Below are 17,398 nucleotides of genomic sequence, written 5' to 3' on the forward strand. Positions count from 1 at the left end.
AACCGCGAACGCTCGGGCTGAGGCGGAGGGTTCCACTCCAGTCCAAGCGCTGCGGCGGCCCGAGAGAGCATGGCTGTCAACTCTGGGTCCGACTCGGGCAATGCTGGGACACCCGAAGGTGGCAGCACAGCCGAATCCTCATCCTCAGATGACTCCAGCCCACCTTGTGATGCGGCGATAGACATCACTTCCTCCTCCGCCGCGCCAAACGCCACAGTCGGGACAGCAGGAGCCGGCCCCGATGTAGACGCCTGAGCGCGGGCCGGGTCAAGTGCCTGAGAGGGGGGTGTGGGCCGAGGAACTAGCGTCGGAGCTTTATTCCACACCGTCACCCTCAGATCACCCTGGTCACCAGCCAAAGTGCCGCCTCCAGAGGAGACCGCAGATTGGGGGGGGACGGAGGGGACTCTCGTTCCGGCATCAGCACGGAATTCACGGAGTCTCGATCGTAGCACTGAGATGGCCAGGTTCCCGCAGAGAGAACATGAGTCATCCACGAGCGCTGCCTGAGCGTGCTGAAAGCCCAAACACGTCACACAGCGCTCGTGCCCGTCGAAAGAAAAAAGCGATCTACCGCACCCAGAAGTGCACGGACGAAACATCCTGAAAAGGACGCGTCACGTGCAAGCTCTTTTATGAGAGGAAACTTCACAGTCGATGCCGAAGCGCCCAGGGAAACACACACCAGCTGGATGCAGACCACTGCACAGATCAGCAGGCAGGAAGTATGCGATCACTGGAACGCGCCGTCACACCAACACCGACTGGAAAGCTGCTCGTCTCGAAGAAGCTGACAGAGTCTCAGAAGGCTGTAGGAGTGAAGAGGTAGGTACTCTTGGCTCCGAAAGCAGAAACATAATGCGATATTGCCTCGTACTTCCTTATATACTCACGCAGTGAGGCGGAGCTACGTATGCAAATTCCGCATGCCCCATGGCATTGGCACGCCATTGGGCGTTTTCTCAAAACTCGAAGTTGATAGGCTTCTAAGCGAAACCCCCATTCGTTAGTCACTAACGTTACGTCGTAGTGACTGAACGAAAGGGAACTATAAGGTTCACTGCAACGTGCTGAAGTAGTAACAAACCAAACAAATAAATATAATAACAATAATTGTTAATATTATTATTAATAATAATACTACACAACATTACTGCACTGCAGTAAAACATCATTTGTTTTACTACAAAGCTGCAATAATAACATGTTGAAGTAGTAACAAAAACAAATAAACTAAGAAAATAATAATAATTATAATTTTTATTATTATTACTACATAACTTTACTGTCCTGCTGTAAAAATCTAATTGTTTGTTTTACTATAAACTGGTGCATGTCAATGTTGTTACAAAACAAAACAAAAAAATAATAATATGCTATTTATTGTGCACTGCAATGTGTCGAAGTTGTAACAAAAATAAATAAATAAAATAAATAATTACATAAATAAATATAATAAGTACTATTATTATTAACAATAATGAATAAAAATATTATCATTATTCTTAGGCAGTTTCCATCTAGTTTACATGGACACATAAATAAGGCATAAGCTGCAATTTTCTCTAATTAAAAAAATTGCCCTCTTCAGTTTGCGCGAACAACCCAATCAGGAGATCCAAAAGGCCATCAAACAGTATTCAAATCAACAACCTCCAACTTGATGCGCACAGGTGCAACACACACACACACACACACACACACACACACAGCGCTATTAAGCAACTGCTGTTTCATACTGAGTTTCACCTTTAATGACCTTTCACTAACTCCAAACAGACCAATCAACCTCCTACCAACAGGGCCAGATTTCTGAAAATACACACTATTCCTAACACACACACACACACACACACACGCACGCACGCACGCACGCACGCACACACACCTTCCCAATTATAGAATTAATAATATCTCATTTCCACCATGTGATTTTCCCATCTACACACACACACACAAAGATATACAAGTTAATACAAGGTGTATGAAAACATGCAGACAGATAATGCAGGTATGATGTGCCTGAATCACTCCACAAAGCTGGATAACCTCGGTGATCCATCTCAAGTATAATTTATAGCTGATAAAATCACCTCTGAGCACTAGCATCTGCTCCATTCAAAGTCATACAATCCAGACCAGAGTAATGGCACGCCAAGTAGACTAAGATTCATTGCAGGTGTCCCAAGACATTACTAATCAATCACAGCACAGACCAGCTGAAAGCTCACTGCTTACTGCATACTGTATACTGCCTGCTGTTTTATAAATAGCATTATGCAAAGATAAATATTTTTTAAGAGTATTATCCTTCATTGCTGTCACATTACACTGCATGTTTAATTCAGCAAGCGGCATTAAGTTATCATCTTAGAAAATAATACATGTTCAATCCAAGCTTGTGTAAAGTCTTAACTCTTAGCAGTTTGATCAAATAATGGGTTTATAAAATAGTGTAAAATTACACTGGATAATTCACGTTCATTTACAATTCAAAGGCCTAGCTGAGTCCATAGCATTTTTGGTGTGCTCTGCAAATTTAGGCAAATGCAACAGGCCATCTGAGTATTCAGTGCATAATGACAATTTGGAAACTGCACAGTAAACATAATGCATACTGTAGTATGAGTAGTGTGGTAGGCCTACGGTGAATTAATTTCGGCATATGTGTAAAATTAAAAGTGCTACCAAAATGTTACCATTTTAGATGAAATACTTCCTTAACTATCTTTAAAACAATGCATTCATTGAGCTGTTTCACTGTGTTCTGTGAGATTCTTTTTTAAGTTTTAAAAAAGCACTTCTCTTTTCGCTGCCTTAAATTCATTTATGAATGGAAGCTCAAGAGGGATGAAATAGATCAATGAGTGAAAAACATCACTAATGAGAAGATCAGCACTGCACTGCTTCGGGTAAGGGGGGAAATTTAATATACAGTATTTTATTTAACATTCAGGAAATAAACCCACAACACTTTGAAAGAAAATATATACAGTCAAACCAAAAAAAATTCAGACACCAGATATTCATTTTTACTAGTGTGTGCAGGACACTATAGTTAATTTATGTAAGTGAGGATAGCAAAACAAAGTAAACTGTGACATATTATACACAAAAATTATTCATACAGCGGACTACCAGTAAAATTGATACAAATATGGGACCAAAATTATTCAGACACTTTGACCTGACCATGTTTTGCTTAAGAGTTTTTTCTTGAATGTGACCTTTTACACCACAGACTGAACAAAATTAAGCATTGCTTGGTCTTTAGTTGACCTAAATTGGTATTAATTGTGTACTTAAATTTAACCTCTGACAGTTGATTGGTTGATTGTAATCTATAACATTCCTTTCTATCAAAGTTATCTGACATTATCAAGATGAATTTGTTCTGACACCGTTTTAGCTCTGAGCTCTTGTCATATTTTATTAACATTTTCTAAATGAATAAACTATGATAATGTGAGAAAATGTTGAAGGTGTCTAAATAAATTTTTATTTGACTGTATATGAACTTTTTTATAGGAATTAAAAAATTGGGACAAGTAAAAACAAAAGTTTAATAATTTTATTATTAATAATTAATAATTATTGAAATTTTTTAATCAACTTGTAGCCCTAAAGAGTCTAAATAATCTCAATTCTCATACAGATGTGCTAAAAGCTGCTACCAGAAATGCCTGAATGTAAGTAATACATCACCAAATAAAGAATAGTTCAAAAATACTGTCATCATTTACTCACACAACCAACTTTATATGACTTTCATTATTCTATGCAACATGAAAGGAAAGAATAAATTATAATATTATGAAGAAATGTTTTTGTCCGTATAATGAAAACGAACGGGGGCTAAAAAAACACTGGACCACATTGACTTTCATTGTATGAACATACAACACAACACAAAACAAAGCAAAACACACCACAAAATTATACTTTTTTAATATATTAACTTTCTGTTTCACAGAAAATCATAAAGGTTTTGAACAACGTGATGATACAATTTTCCTTTTTGGATGAACTACCCCTTCAAATGACCGTGTACTCCTGGATTTGTGATGCTAAAATGTACAGTATACAACTTTATATTTCCTTAAAATAAACATTTATTTATCTGTGATAAACTGCCACACCATTCTCACCAACGAATTCTCAAAAAAAATCCACCAAACTTCTCCTAAAAGATCTCCAGGTATCTCCAAAAATGTCATCTACAATAAAACATGCTCCTTCTGAGGGGTGGAGAAAATGTCTTTTAATATTAAAATATATTACATTACTACAAAATTATAATGTCAGCGTGTGAATGTTCTAGCATCCAAACAGTGTGAAGGATACACCAGCACATAAAAGAAACATACACCATCTCAAATCCTCAAAGTTCAGAGCAAGATAAATGACCAGCACAAAGACGCTAAATTGTTCATCTCAAGACTCCCAGAGGTCCTGAAGTGAGGTACCACTATCATCTCTCCGACACTCTCTCTCTCTCAGGAAATGCTGTTGCCTGGCTCTTTCAGACTGAGAGCACTGTTTAAAATTTTACTTGTAAAATGACACACTGTTCCAACTAAATGTTTCAGGCCAGTGATGTATTCATGGTCTTCCTAATACCGAGGGAACACTGCGACTACGCAATGCAGTTAGTCTTTTATATCAACTTTATTTGAAGAAAAAGAAAAGCAATAACATTCAGAGAAACTTTACAAGCCTAGCACATCAGAGAGAAGCAGCAGACCTCCATTTAATATTAATTGTATCTGAAGGCCTTTTCAGAAGCTCCGTCCTACAGAGACCAGATAGAGTGTGTGTCTCTGTGGTCCATCCAGATGTCCCATTCTTCCGGAGGAGATGCTTTAGCTAGAGGAATAAAATTACATAGTAATGAACTGCTGACTGGACACTTAAACACTTTTAAAGGTGATGGGTGTATTCTTTTTATGTTAAAACACTTATCTCAGTTTAATGTGCAGAGACAACACTGGCTCAACCAATGATAGGAGTTTGGGGTGGGACTATGTTTGACTGACCAATGGCCCTGGCGCAAATAGCGTTGTTGATCCGTGATCCGTATGGACCATCGGCACGCATGAGATTTGCGGATTAATAGCGCCATAGTTTTTTAATTTGCACGTATTTTGTCTTGCTAGTTTACACATTCAATACATTTTAAACCATTACAACGCTAAAAGAGGCAGAAGAGAATTTAATTCTGTACTTGCGCGCGCAGCAGCACGCACAACCGAACGCGCGTGCACACAGAGAAAGGTGCGTTTCAGATAACGCGCAAACTTCAAATTGATTCCACTTTCGCATCTCCTTGCGCTAGGAGAAATTAGGTCAAAATACCAGTCTCAGTAAGTATTCTCGTAAACACAGTCGGTTATGCCTCAAGTGAAAGAGAACAAGAGAAGGATGTGAATCATTATATTGGATCCATGCATTCTGTCTTAAAGTGACAGCAGCCCATAAATACCTGCTGTCATTCATGTTAATCAATCTTTAACAAAGATTACTCTATATTAAATGTATACAGTGGACAGTGTTATTTTACATTTAATTACTACATTCTGTACCTGAAATGAATAGTTAGTGCTTATTTTATTTGTAACTTTGTTATATTGTATTTATCTATGCTTGTAATCTGTGTTTTTGTATTTTTTACTGACTGTTCACTTGCCTTTATTAATGTTTGAACTTTATTAGTTAAGCTATTAGCTTTTTGATGTGGTATCGGAGTACTTCAGAGTGTACCTTCCTTAAGTAATAAATGGAAAGCAAAGTTACACCCTCCTAGCCTGGTCCTACCAGACTCTCGTACATTTCATTTGTACAGACTTTCCATTGACAAGCGTTAACTTCCTTGAAGGCGGGAACTCTGTTGAAGTTTAAAACTATTGGATCTACCATAACCACTCGCTAACGTTTGGTCGTGACGTATGTCATCTCAAACTAGCGCACGACATCAACGCCATCGTTCTCAGCCACTCCCTCTGTTCGCTGATTGGACCGGTTAAAATTTGACCGGAGATAACCAGAGAATATACCGCAATCCCAGACGGAGTACTGAAGGAAAATGAAAATTGAGCGGAAGTACGTAGGAGGGCGGAGCCAGGCTAACACCCTCCCCCCACCCCCAAATCTTTTTTTTCTTGCTGATCCAAAAAATCCAATTCGTGATTTTAAAAAACAATCCAATTCGCGACTCAAAAACTTAATATGATCCGAACCGCGAGTTTTGTGATCCATTGAACCAGTACACACTTCATATGCACTCGCAGTCTTGTTGACCATTGCATACACGTGTCTGTTAAGTCCACAATACCTTAGCAGCAGACATCTACCTGACAGTCAAAGCCACAATAAATCACGTGTGGACTCAGGGGAAGATCGCGAGGGCTTAGGGTTTCATTTAGGACAGGGCCAATGGCAGATGAAGCAAGTGTTCAGGAAATCTATTTGTAAACAGTCATTTTATTCTGTAAAAAAGACGGAGAAAGCAGCAAGGTGAAATCAATAATGCCTTTACTCGACTTCCTAGATTATTGCCGTGAGTAACTTTGAGAAGGTTGTAAAACACAGTTTCCACAGGATTTCAGGGTCAATACAATTTGTTAATGTTTTTTATTTATTTTGAACATTTAAGAAAAAATATACATACACTACCATTCAAAAGTTTGAGGTTGATAAGATTATGTAATTGAAAAAAAGTATTGAATGCTCACCTAGGCTACGTAAAAAAAAATACAATAAAAGATGCAATATTGCGAAATACTATTATAATTTAAAATAACTGTTTTCTATTAATATATTCTAAAATGTATGTTCCTGTGATGGCAAAGCTGAATTTTCAGCATCATTACTCCAGTCTTCAGTGTCACATGATCTTTCAGAAATCATTCTAATATGCTGATGTGCTGCTCAAGAAACATTTCTTATTATCATCATCAATGTTGTAGACAGTTGTCCTTTGATCAATGTAATTTATCATTGCTGAAAAAAACACACCTATTAGTTTCTTATACAAAAAAAATCAAAATAAATACAAAAATCTTACTGACCCCAAACTTTTGAACAGTAGTATATACAGTATATACTGTATAATATTTTCTCATATACAGCTCTATTCCAAAACATGTTCTGAATAGAAAAATTCACAGCTGGTTAATGAAGGTTTGAAACACAATCATGTGTAACCTGTAAGACTATAAAAAAAGGTATTTATTCAATGAAACATCCTTAACCTTAAGCTTAATTTTTGTTAGAGTGTGTAATTTTTCTCTCAATGTTTGCATCAGTGCAAGTGAGGTTGTGCAGAAATCACTTATATAGAGATGGGTGGGTGTCTATTATGCTAATTCCTCACTACAGGCACACACGTTACTTCATTATTTAATATCTGGGATCCATCAATATTACAATGAGAGCAATTTAATGCTATGCACCTGTTTTGAATCCGGCAGAACTCTTCAAGGAAAACCTTTTTGTATAAATGTACCTTGTTTGCAATTATTAATTAATGAGAACTGCTGTGAGCATGTTTATAAATAGAGTTTTGATTGTTTTACCTCTCAGATAAGGTCACGTTCAGTATTTTGTATTGCTAGCAGGTAAAGCTGTCAGTGCTGGCATTGTGATGGGTGCTGACGAATCAACACTGGCTTTGGGAAGTTTTTAACACCCTATTAAAAATGCTCTGCAGGGAACCGGCATAATCCATTTCCTTGACAACAGTTGGGAAGGAAATGCACATGAAAAAAAAAATTCTATAGCTAAAATACTCTATTCCTGTACTCTATTCCTTTCCTTTCTTTCTGTTGCCTCGGCAACCACAGGAATGGATGCAGGTCAGAACTGGGGGAGGGTAATCAGCATGAGCAACTAAACACTCGCAAAACGACTCATTACACACAAACATATGCACGAGCATCCGATTCAGTCACGCAATCTATAGGATTTAGTCACAGCCCAGTGCAGTTTATGCCTGTATGTGGACTACATTTCCCATGATTCTGTGGCTCACCTGTGAACGCCACCTGTTTTAGTGACAATCTTACTGCTATCTGCACAATGACAGCCTTTTAGACGTTCTTCTGAAAAGCAACAGATCCTTTTGGCAAAGCAGTAGTTGTCAAATTGTTTCCTTATAGCGCCACAGTCTGCAACAAATAAATTAGAAGACTTAAAGTGTAGAGCCAAGCACAATGCAAAAGAACAAAACAGATTACAGTGACTCACTGCATCTGCTCAAAGGCATCGTTCTAGAAGCATCTTAAAACTATTTTAATAATATGAAGTTCACATTTGTTCTAATGATCTGAATACTGTACACTACACAAATCCCTTAATCAGTATGTGTGTCTTGTTTTTCAGTCTAAGGCTCAAAGATATAGTCTCTGAAAGTGTTCTTTTCCCTTGTGGCAAATATTTTTTTCCTCACCAAATTTTGTTAGATTTATGCTTAGAACCAATGAATATGTATATATGTACACAATTCAGGATATATTTTCTGAAAACAAGCCTTAATATCAATAATAAATAATGCAAGTTTGTTTCTCAAGTACATTTATGTTGTGTTAAGCATATTTACACATCTCTACTGTAAAACACGGCAAAAGTATACTGATTAAGAAAATTATTTTTGCAGTGTAGTGTTTGTTTTACACCAAAGGGTGAGTGAAAGTATGGATAAAGCAATTCATTGTTAGAAAATTAGTTAATGAGTCACTCATGACTTCTGTGTCAGCAGAAAAAAACAGCATAACTGACCAACAACATGGACTGTGTGCTGGTCAACCCAAAACGCTTCTTAACTAGCTTAACTAAATAAGCTAATAAAAATTATACCAGTTGACCTACCTAAGCAGTTAAATAAATTACTCCATCAGATAGACCAGAACAAACAAGCCCATTGATCAGCACTAACCAGCATATATTTATTAGTTTAAGCATAGTATGATTTTTGCAAGTGGACCATTCTGCCTTCTGTGCTGCATTTAAACCACAAGTGTGATCTCTCTCTGCAGAAGAATTTACAGGAAATCATAAATGTGCAGTCTGTATTGATCGACTCCTTCTGGAACAACATCTTCCAACTTGCCCCTTTATCTCTACAGGTGCTCCTAAACAACTATGATTGCTTGGTTGAACACTGATTGCTTTAACACTTTCTCCTCCAAACACATGCCAACACACACACACCAAGCAAACACATTCATGCATCTGAACACGCCCACAGTGGACATGTTTTCTGCATTGTCAGGAGTGACGTTGACCACGTGTTGGAATGCAATGCATCAATGAGAACCCAACAAAAACAACGAGAACACAACAAAACCAATGAGAACACAACAAAAGGACTATTTACCAGGTAATACATACCACAATATGTACAACATAAGCTATTATGTTGATTTTTCTCATTTCTAATAATAATTTTTCTTTATTTTTTGTTTAATTTATATTTTCCTACAGTATGACTTTTACTGAACACCTACTTACTAAAACGTCTACAATCATCTAAACCAAACATGTTCGATGTTCCAAAGTTCCTAAAGTGCTGATATGAGAGTACAGACAGGAAATATACAGGCCAGGCAATAAATTCACATGTTAAATGTCGCAAAATCCAAGGAAATAGTATAGCCTTCATAACCTTTAAGGTCTACAGAATCAATGCTGAGCATTTTCCAACAATCAAGTACCAATAGACCAACAAATTAAGACACTGACGACTAAACAGTACAGAGCATCACACAATCATAAAACAGCTTACCTGAGAACAAACAGAGAACAACAAACATTCAAGTACACCTTGCAAACCCACACCACCCACAAGAAGCAACTGATGACTAATGGAAAGAAAAGACACTCAGAAAACTGGCCGAAGGGAAAGACAGAGATGGAAGTGTGAAGGAGACACTCACCATAAACTGAACGTTGTCGAAGCCATTAGACAGCAGGTGGTTTTCGTACTGCACCAGACCGATGTTGTCCAGCCACTGTCCCACGGACTGGACGGGGCAGCGGGGGCCTATCAAGGGGTGCAGAGGGAGGCGTTTGAGAAGTGAGTAGCCATCCACCCGGTAGCAGCGACAGTCCGGCTGCGAGAGCTGGCATTGCCACATCATGTTCCGCGCAAAGTGACTGTCAAACGAACCCGCCATGCTCAACAAGCGACAGAGAGCGCGAGTGGAAACGGGAGAGATAGAAAGAGCGAGAAAAAGGAGGTAGGATAAAGTGGGAAACCAAGAAAGTAATGCTTAGAAAACAGTTGAGAAAGGGAAGAAAACAGAAAGCGAGAGCAAAGTAGAAGAGGGTCCTCTCAGGAGAGTGAGCGTTAGGGTCCGTGCTGGTGGAGAAGTACGCCGGCTGTGGAGGTAGACATGCTGAAGGCTCCAAATTACATCCACAAGAGAGGTGAGAGATGCGCGATCACCAACCACCGCTTCAGCCGCTGTGCTGCTCAACCCGTGTCTCAATGTGTGGGGAGTGCAGGCATGTGCATGTGTGCATTTGCGCGTGCGGGAGGGAGCGAGCGTGTGTGTGTGTGTGTGTGTGAAAGAGGATAGGAATGACAGCGTGCAGCTTGCTTGGTAGAATTCTGTTTCTCCAGCACTCCCACACTCATTTGTATGCCTCTGCATCCTGTGCCACTGTGCGCTCTCTCACTCTCCCTCCCTCTTGGTCTCTCTTTCTCCCTCCCTTCTTTCCACTAGCTGTACCTCACATTGCTGATAATAGCCATCAGATCAACCCCAGCCTCTTTGTCTGAGTGCAGAAGCTGCTGTTGCTCCCTCCCACACATACACACACATACATACACACACACTCTGTGGGTGTCTGTGAGCACTGGTGGAATGGCAACACAAACGGGCTTTCTGAGCACAGAAAAAACGAGGGACCAATGCAGAGGAGAGGCGAGGACGAGGAGTAGACAAAAGTATAGGAGAGGCAAGGAGAGGAGACAAGGGGAGAGGCGATGACAGGAGAGGTGAAAGCAGAGGAGATGAGAGGAGCGCAAAGGTGAGAAGAGATGAAAGGAGAAGATGCTAGACGAAAGGCAACAATACAGCTGGCAAAAAGCGAAATAAAAAGAGGAGGAGAAGGAATAGAGGAGAGGAGAGGTAAAGTGGAGGCAGTGAAAGAAAAGGTGAGGAGACAAAAGGAAGGGTGAAAGTTAAGGTGAGATTGGAGGCAAACAGAGGAGGAGGTGAAAAGAAATGATAAGGTGAGTGACAGGTGAGGGGAGATGTGCAAGAACAGGAGAGGAGGTGGGAGGAGGAAAGAGAAGAAAGGAGAGAAGGGCGAAAGGAGAGGGGGCAAGAGGAAAGGCAAAATCAGATGATGCAAAATGAGAGGAGAGAATGGCTAAAACGGCTAAAAAGAGAAAAGAGTGAAATGAGAGACGAGAAGGACAGGAGAGGAGGCAAGAGGAGATAAAAAAGAGAGACTAAAGGAGTGGGGGCAGAATGTGACAGGTGAAAAGAAAATAAGTGAGAGGAAAGCCAAAAGGCGATGAGAGAATAGCAGGAGAGAATAGCAGGTGAGAAGGCGGGAGGAGACGAGAGGAAAGCCAAAAGGAAAAAAAGAGGGGAGGAGAGGAGAGGAGGTGAAAGGATAGAAAAGAATGACAGGGTTGGAGACAAGAGGAGATGCAAAAAGAGAGGGAAGAGGAGGTGGGAGAAGGGGCAAAGGGAAATGAAGCAAAAAAAAGAGGAGATAAGACAGGAGAATGAGAAGAGGCAAAAGGAGGTGAGAGGAGAAGACAGGCACAAAGAGAGGATGAGAGAGGACAGAATGTGAAAGGAGAGGCAAAAAAGAGGCTGGAATAGAAAGGAGAGGAGAGAATGACGGGAAAGGAGTCAAGAAGAGACAAAAAGAGAGGGGTTAGGAGGAGAGATTAGAGGTGAAAGGAGGCAAAAGGTGAGAGAAGAGAATGAGAGGTAGGAACAGGAGACAAGAGGAGAACCAAAAGTGAAGGAAAGAGGAAAGGAGATGAGAGGAGAAGAGAGAAGGCAACGGGAAAGGATACAAAAGGAGAGGAGGTGAGACAAGGGAATGAGAAGAGGCAACAGAAGGTGAGAGGAGAAGACAGGAGGCAAAAGGATAGGCACAAAGAGAGGATGAAAGAGGGCAGAAAAGTGAAAGGAGAGGAGAGAATGACAGGAAAAGAGACAAGAGAAGATGCAAAAGGAGAGAGAGGAGGTCCGAGAAGGCAAAAGGTGAGAGGAGAAAATGAGAGGAGGCAACAGGAGACAAGTGGAGAGGAGAGAGAAAAGGAGAGAATGTTAATTTCCTCATTATTAGCTATAATGGTTTTCGCTTAGCCTGGATGCCAGCCGAACTTAGCCCCGCCCACAACATTTGAGGTCGGGAAGTTCGGTCTGGACTTGATCCGTTGTGGAGCAACTATGCTCGAACCAGAGCTGTTCGGACCAATCAAATTGTCAGGGCGGACTTTATCCGATGATGGACAGATGATCAACAGTAACGTAAACATCCACGTCACCAAAGAGTGCTTGGGTTGAATTCGTTCTAATCCTAAACTGAAAACTTGTTCGTATATGCATTCACCTTTACTATTTCTCTCAAAAACGATGATCGTGTTGGTAAGTACTCTGTGTATCCTTAAATTCTTTTTACAACACCGACTAAGATTGTTTACACTCATCTTCTTCTTCTACTTCTTCCAGTGTGCGTGCGTGCAGTTGAGTTCTGTTGACAACTATGCGTCGCTCAACACGTCACTTACTCCGTTGCTCTGATTGGTTGCAGGTCTATCCAAATGAGTGCAGAGGCATTTTCTTTCCTGGTTTGGTTGAAACACGCCCCAGACTCATATGTATCAGACTCATATTCTGACTAGAATCTCTATCTGATAGTATTTTCGCTATCATTGCTGTGAGAATCACAGGACAGCGATCTCCGGTAAATGAGATGTTCCTCTCCCTCCCGGTGTGCCCAACAAAACTGTCCCAAGATCAGTGCTTAGAGGTCTAAACTGTCCATCCACTTCTTGTCCCCCTGCTCTCATTATGACTACAGGAAGAGCACAGTGACGAGAGGAGAGCGCACAGTAACCATGGTTACATCTCAAAAAGCTCCCTGTCTACGAGCAGGTCTTTGACACTACTGAAGGAAACCCTCCTGTCTCACAGTGCAGCACACTTCACAGCCGTTAGTTGATATTCATATCAAGCCATGAGCTCCCTATAGTTATGGCTATATGTTCAATACTGGGACGACACACTATATGCATCACCACCACACACATGCACAGACACACAAACCTGAGTGATTCTCCGTAATCCCCTCCAACTCTGTGCCAATTCCAGCACCTATGGAGCTCATAATCTTGTCAATCTGTGGAGAGGAAGAAAGAGAGAGATAAATTGTGTGTTTGCATAACGACAGGCTTTCGTCGCTATTTTTACATCATTATTCCATGGCATTTCCCCACAGACTTCTCCTCACTGCTCTTTTCCCACAAGCTCACTTTCAGTTTTTCTTAAACGCCAGTAATTGTGCTCCAAAACTACTTAATTGTTGGCTAAACCAGGGGAGAAATGGAGATTTTGGGAAGGCAATTTATCACAATCAGCTTCGTTTGAGAATATGTCAGTTCGGAGAGAGCGGGGAAAGTGTTTTTTGATGAATGTCTCCTCATTAAAATGACAGTGATGTTCCGAGTGAAGAAAGTCTCGTTTCACATCCGTAAAGCCGAACACCTGCCTTCAAAGAACAGCCTTCGCTGTCTCCCAGCGGACCTTGTTTTTACTCCAAAGAGAAAGCGGCTCGGAAGCCCCAGATGAACGGATGCAGAACTCTCCCCTCTCCCCTTTGATCAGTTTGATCTAATATATGTTCTCCTTTGAAGACCTGACAGCTGGGTGAGGATGGGGAGGAAAATGCTGTGACGCATTAAATGTATTGACTATGGAGTTATATGAAGTCATCTGAAGCAGGAAGCCCCCTGTATCTACACAGAAGCACTGACCTGAAAGAGATTTGACTCTAAAGAAGAACTCTTTAGACTCTAATGAGACTCTATTTTATCATGTGTGCTTTGTTTATTTCAATATTTGATCAAATGTTGCAATAAGGTAAATCTCACAACATGTCTGTCAAAGTTATATTTTTGTCATCATTGTAAAGATAATTAAGCAAAAAATATGGGGGTTAACTGTGCTTAACTGTCAAAACAATCTTGATTTTCTTTATGCAAACACCTTTTTTTATTATTTTAATTATAGACGTGTTTGTTTTGATTTATTAGTTCACTCAGTATAATTAGAATGTCATTATTCAAAAGCACTTCCTCCATTAATTGACTGATTGCTTGACTTTTTATATGCTACATTACCCTGAATAAAAGCTGCCCTAGTAAAAAAACAGATCACTGTCAGTGCAAAACAGAAGCTCAAACGTGTCCCAGGCCTATCATTATGCATATTTTATATATTAAAGAAACACATTAAAAATCATTTAGCTGCCATGACAACATTGTTGAATAATTTAGGCTTTCTGGCAAAAGGGCATGATTTTTGCCTTGCGCATCAAAAACATACGCCGAACACCGAAAGGAAACCTTTCAAGCCAGTCAGCTTGGTTACTTCAAGCTAAGTGAATTAATTAAGTGGAAATGATTCTGCAATTAGCTGGTAATTAAAACGTTATTACCTCTTCCCACTCTGCCGTAAAGGAGGGGGTTCTCTCCAGTCTGTTGGGGCTGTTTTTACCGGGGCTGCTCTGCCCTCTGGAACTCCACTGCTCCTCCTCGATGGGAGACACGGCCACCAGGTTAGAGTCTGATTTGGAGAAATTTCTGGACAGCTGAAGATCCAAAACGTTTTTTGGCATGGACCTCATCCTCCCAAGTGTGCAGGCTCTTTCTTCGTAGCTGGTATTGCCGCTTGCTGGGCTATTGCCACCCGTGCTGTTGCTCCGGGCCTCCCCGTTCCTCACATGCACCCCCGTGGTCTTATCACCCAGTTCACCGAGCGTTATCGTGCCCTGGTTGACCTGTGTGTGAAAAATCGTCCTGTAGACTATCTGCGGTTTGGCTTCTTTTTGGGTCTTAAGGGCAGACGCTTCGCTGCCAGTCCGAGGGAACGGAGGCGAGTACTCGGGCGCTTTGAGAAAATTCCCGTGCCGGAGCGGGGGCTCAGGAACGCTGAACTTTCGCACTTTGCCGTAGAGTTGGTAAGGGTTATCAGGGGATTCGCAGGCAGGAGATGAGCCGTGGAGTAGGCCGGCAAACTGCTCGGGAACGTGGCTGTTTCTCCGGTCGTCTCGCTCTATGCACTCTTTCTGGTGCACCGCCTCATCTGCAAGGAGGGAAAAAAATCTTTAAAATCCGATTCTCAAGGCTTCATTCCTCCTCTTCTTTTACACATACACACACATCAATAACAGTATAAACAAACCATTTAAAACTGAACAAACCTACAAGGAACAATATATCTATGAGCGCCTGGACAGTGTCCCCTCTTTAACATAAAAAGACAAAAATGTGTCTTCACTTTGAAGTACAAGCATCCAGACAGATGCCAGATATGAACTAGTGTTGTGTATGTGTATATATGTCATTCGGTCGACTAGCTGTTGGGACAGGCACCAAATGAGTGCCTAAGGCTGGGGGCAAACCTATCTGTTCATTGGAGTGAGAGATACCCTGTTCTTGTCCTCCTCTTGTCCCCTAGAGCCCACAAAGGACTGTCTCCTGCACTGTCCCATGTAAAGAAGCCCAGAACTCCTTCACTAAAGAGTTCTTAAAAGCTGCCCTCAGGCAGCATGTGATCTGTAGTGTAAGTGAGGACAGATCTCAATTTATGGAGGTCACTGGGTTTATTCAGCTCTTGATAAATATGAGCGGCTCTTATGTTTAAATTCTACATTCATCAACATGTAGGTGTTTTTCCTATTTCTCTATTTATTCTGTACAGTCATGAGCGTTGGAGGTTTTAGAGGTTGTCTTTGCTTACTAAAATGTAAACAAATATTAATAATATCTAAATTTTAATAGATATTTGCAGGTTGAAAGTCGTTGAAAGTTTTCGGGTGGATTCTTCCATGTTCAAGTATATAATTCTCTCTCCTTCAACATAAACCCATTAGTCTTAAGGCCTTTGCACACGGAGTCCGAAATTTCCGCATGCGTTTTTTCGTATTCGTGATCCGAAAAATTTGTCACGCACTGAGACCTTGCACACTGAGTCCGATGCGTATTAATGAATGCGTTACGAAAAACAACGCAAAACAACACAAAAGGAGGTCTTCCACCTCCTTATCAAGGAGCTGCGGGATTATCTAGACCGATTCAAAGTTTACTTTAGAATGTCAGTGGCTCCGTTTGATGCTTTGCTAGCGATACTGGAGCCACATATTAAAAAGAAGACCACCAATTTCCGTGAATCAATTGATCCTGAACAGAGACTGGCAGTGGGCTATGTATCCACACGCACACGCGCACGCACACACACACGGTTTACAGGGACGTGGTGTGCTAAAATTATAGCTGTGATATAATAATATTTGTAGTATTTTTGATACAATAACATTTGTATATATAATTGTAGGTATCTGAGGAGCACTGGCGATTCATTCACCACCATTGCCAGCAGTTTTAGGTTGGGCATCAGCACTGTAGATGGGAAAAACGGATGCGAAAAACGCAGAAAATCGAACCTGTTCCGATTTTTTTTTTGACGGACGAACGTTTCGGAGGCAGTGTGCAAGAGTGATTGACATAACATGAGGTCGAATTTATTTTTTGACGTGCGAAAATTTTGCATGCGAATTTCGGACTCAGTGTGCAAAGGCCTTTATATAAGTAAATCTTATACAAGTAATAGCACACCTCTCCTTAATAAGCCCCATGACTTGCTTTCAATCAAAATGTGTGAGACATTTTTAATGCACCTGAATTCAACATAGCCTGTGAATCCCTAACCTTTAAGAATGAGCAATAGTAATAGGTCATGCTTATTAGGAGAACTAACTAGGTCACCGTGGAATCTGCATACCTTTTTATCACATTTTCTGTGCTGATTGTAGAGTTTTGATATAAATATGGAACAATGGAGTATTGTTTCTTTCATTGCCAAATTGGTATTCTAAAGAACATTCAAATGAACCAAAACGTAATAAAATTAATATGCATTGGACAGGGGATGTGTAGATTGTATGAATGGAAATATTTAGTTTACACGCAAATTACACGCAGACCTAACCGTAACTTAAATTATAATACATGTAAGTAAAATTTGGTCATATAAACAGACATTTAGCATCTTCAACCAAGCCACTGAATCACACACAGAACAAACGCACACATATTGGTACATCCTGCTTTGATCCTGTCCAGACAGTCACACGAGTTTCCCTTTTA

General features: G+C 40.6%; 1 protein-coding gene across 12 annotated transcripts in view; it reads right to left on the bottom strand.

Annotated features, from left to right (window-relative positions):
* anks1b (ankyrin repeat and sterile alpha motif domain containing 1B) overlaps positions 1–17,398 on the bottom strand; it is a 239,810-nt gene that overhangs the window by 53,362 nt on the left and 169,050 nt on the right. For all 12 annotated transcript variants that reach the window (XM_079818229.1, XM_079818230.1, XM_079818227.1 and 9 more), the window contains 3 exons: positions 14,689–15,335; positions 13,299–13,371; positions 9,933–10,039 (listed from right to left, as the gene is read on the bottom strand). In XM_079818229.1, coding sequence (XP_079674355.1) covers positions 9,933–10,039; positions 13,299–13,371; positions 14,689–15,335 — 827 coding nt within the window. The remainder of the gene's footprint in view (positions 1–9,932; positions 10,040–13,298; positions 13,372–14,688; positions 15,336–17,398) is intronic.

This window comes from Gobio gobio (assembly GCF_949357685.1).
Source record: "Gobio gobio genome assembly, chromosome: 5".
Taxonomy (NCBI): Eukaryota; Metazoa; Chordata; class Actinopteri; order Cypriniformes; family Gobionidae; genus Gobio; species Gobio gobio.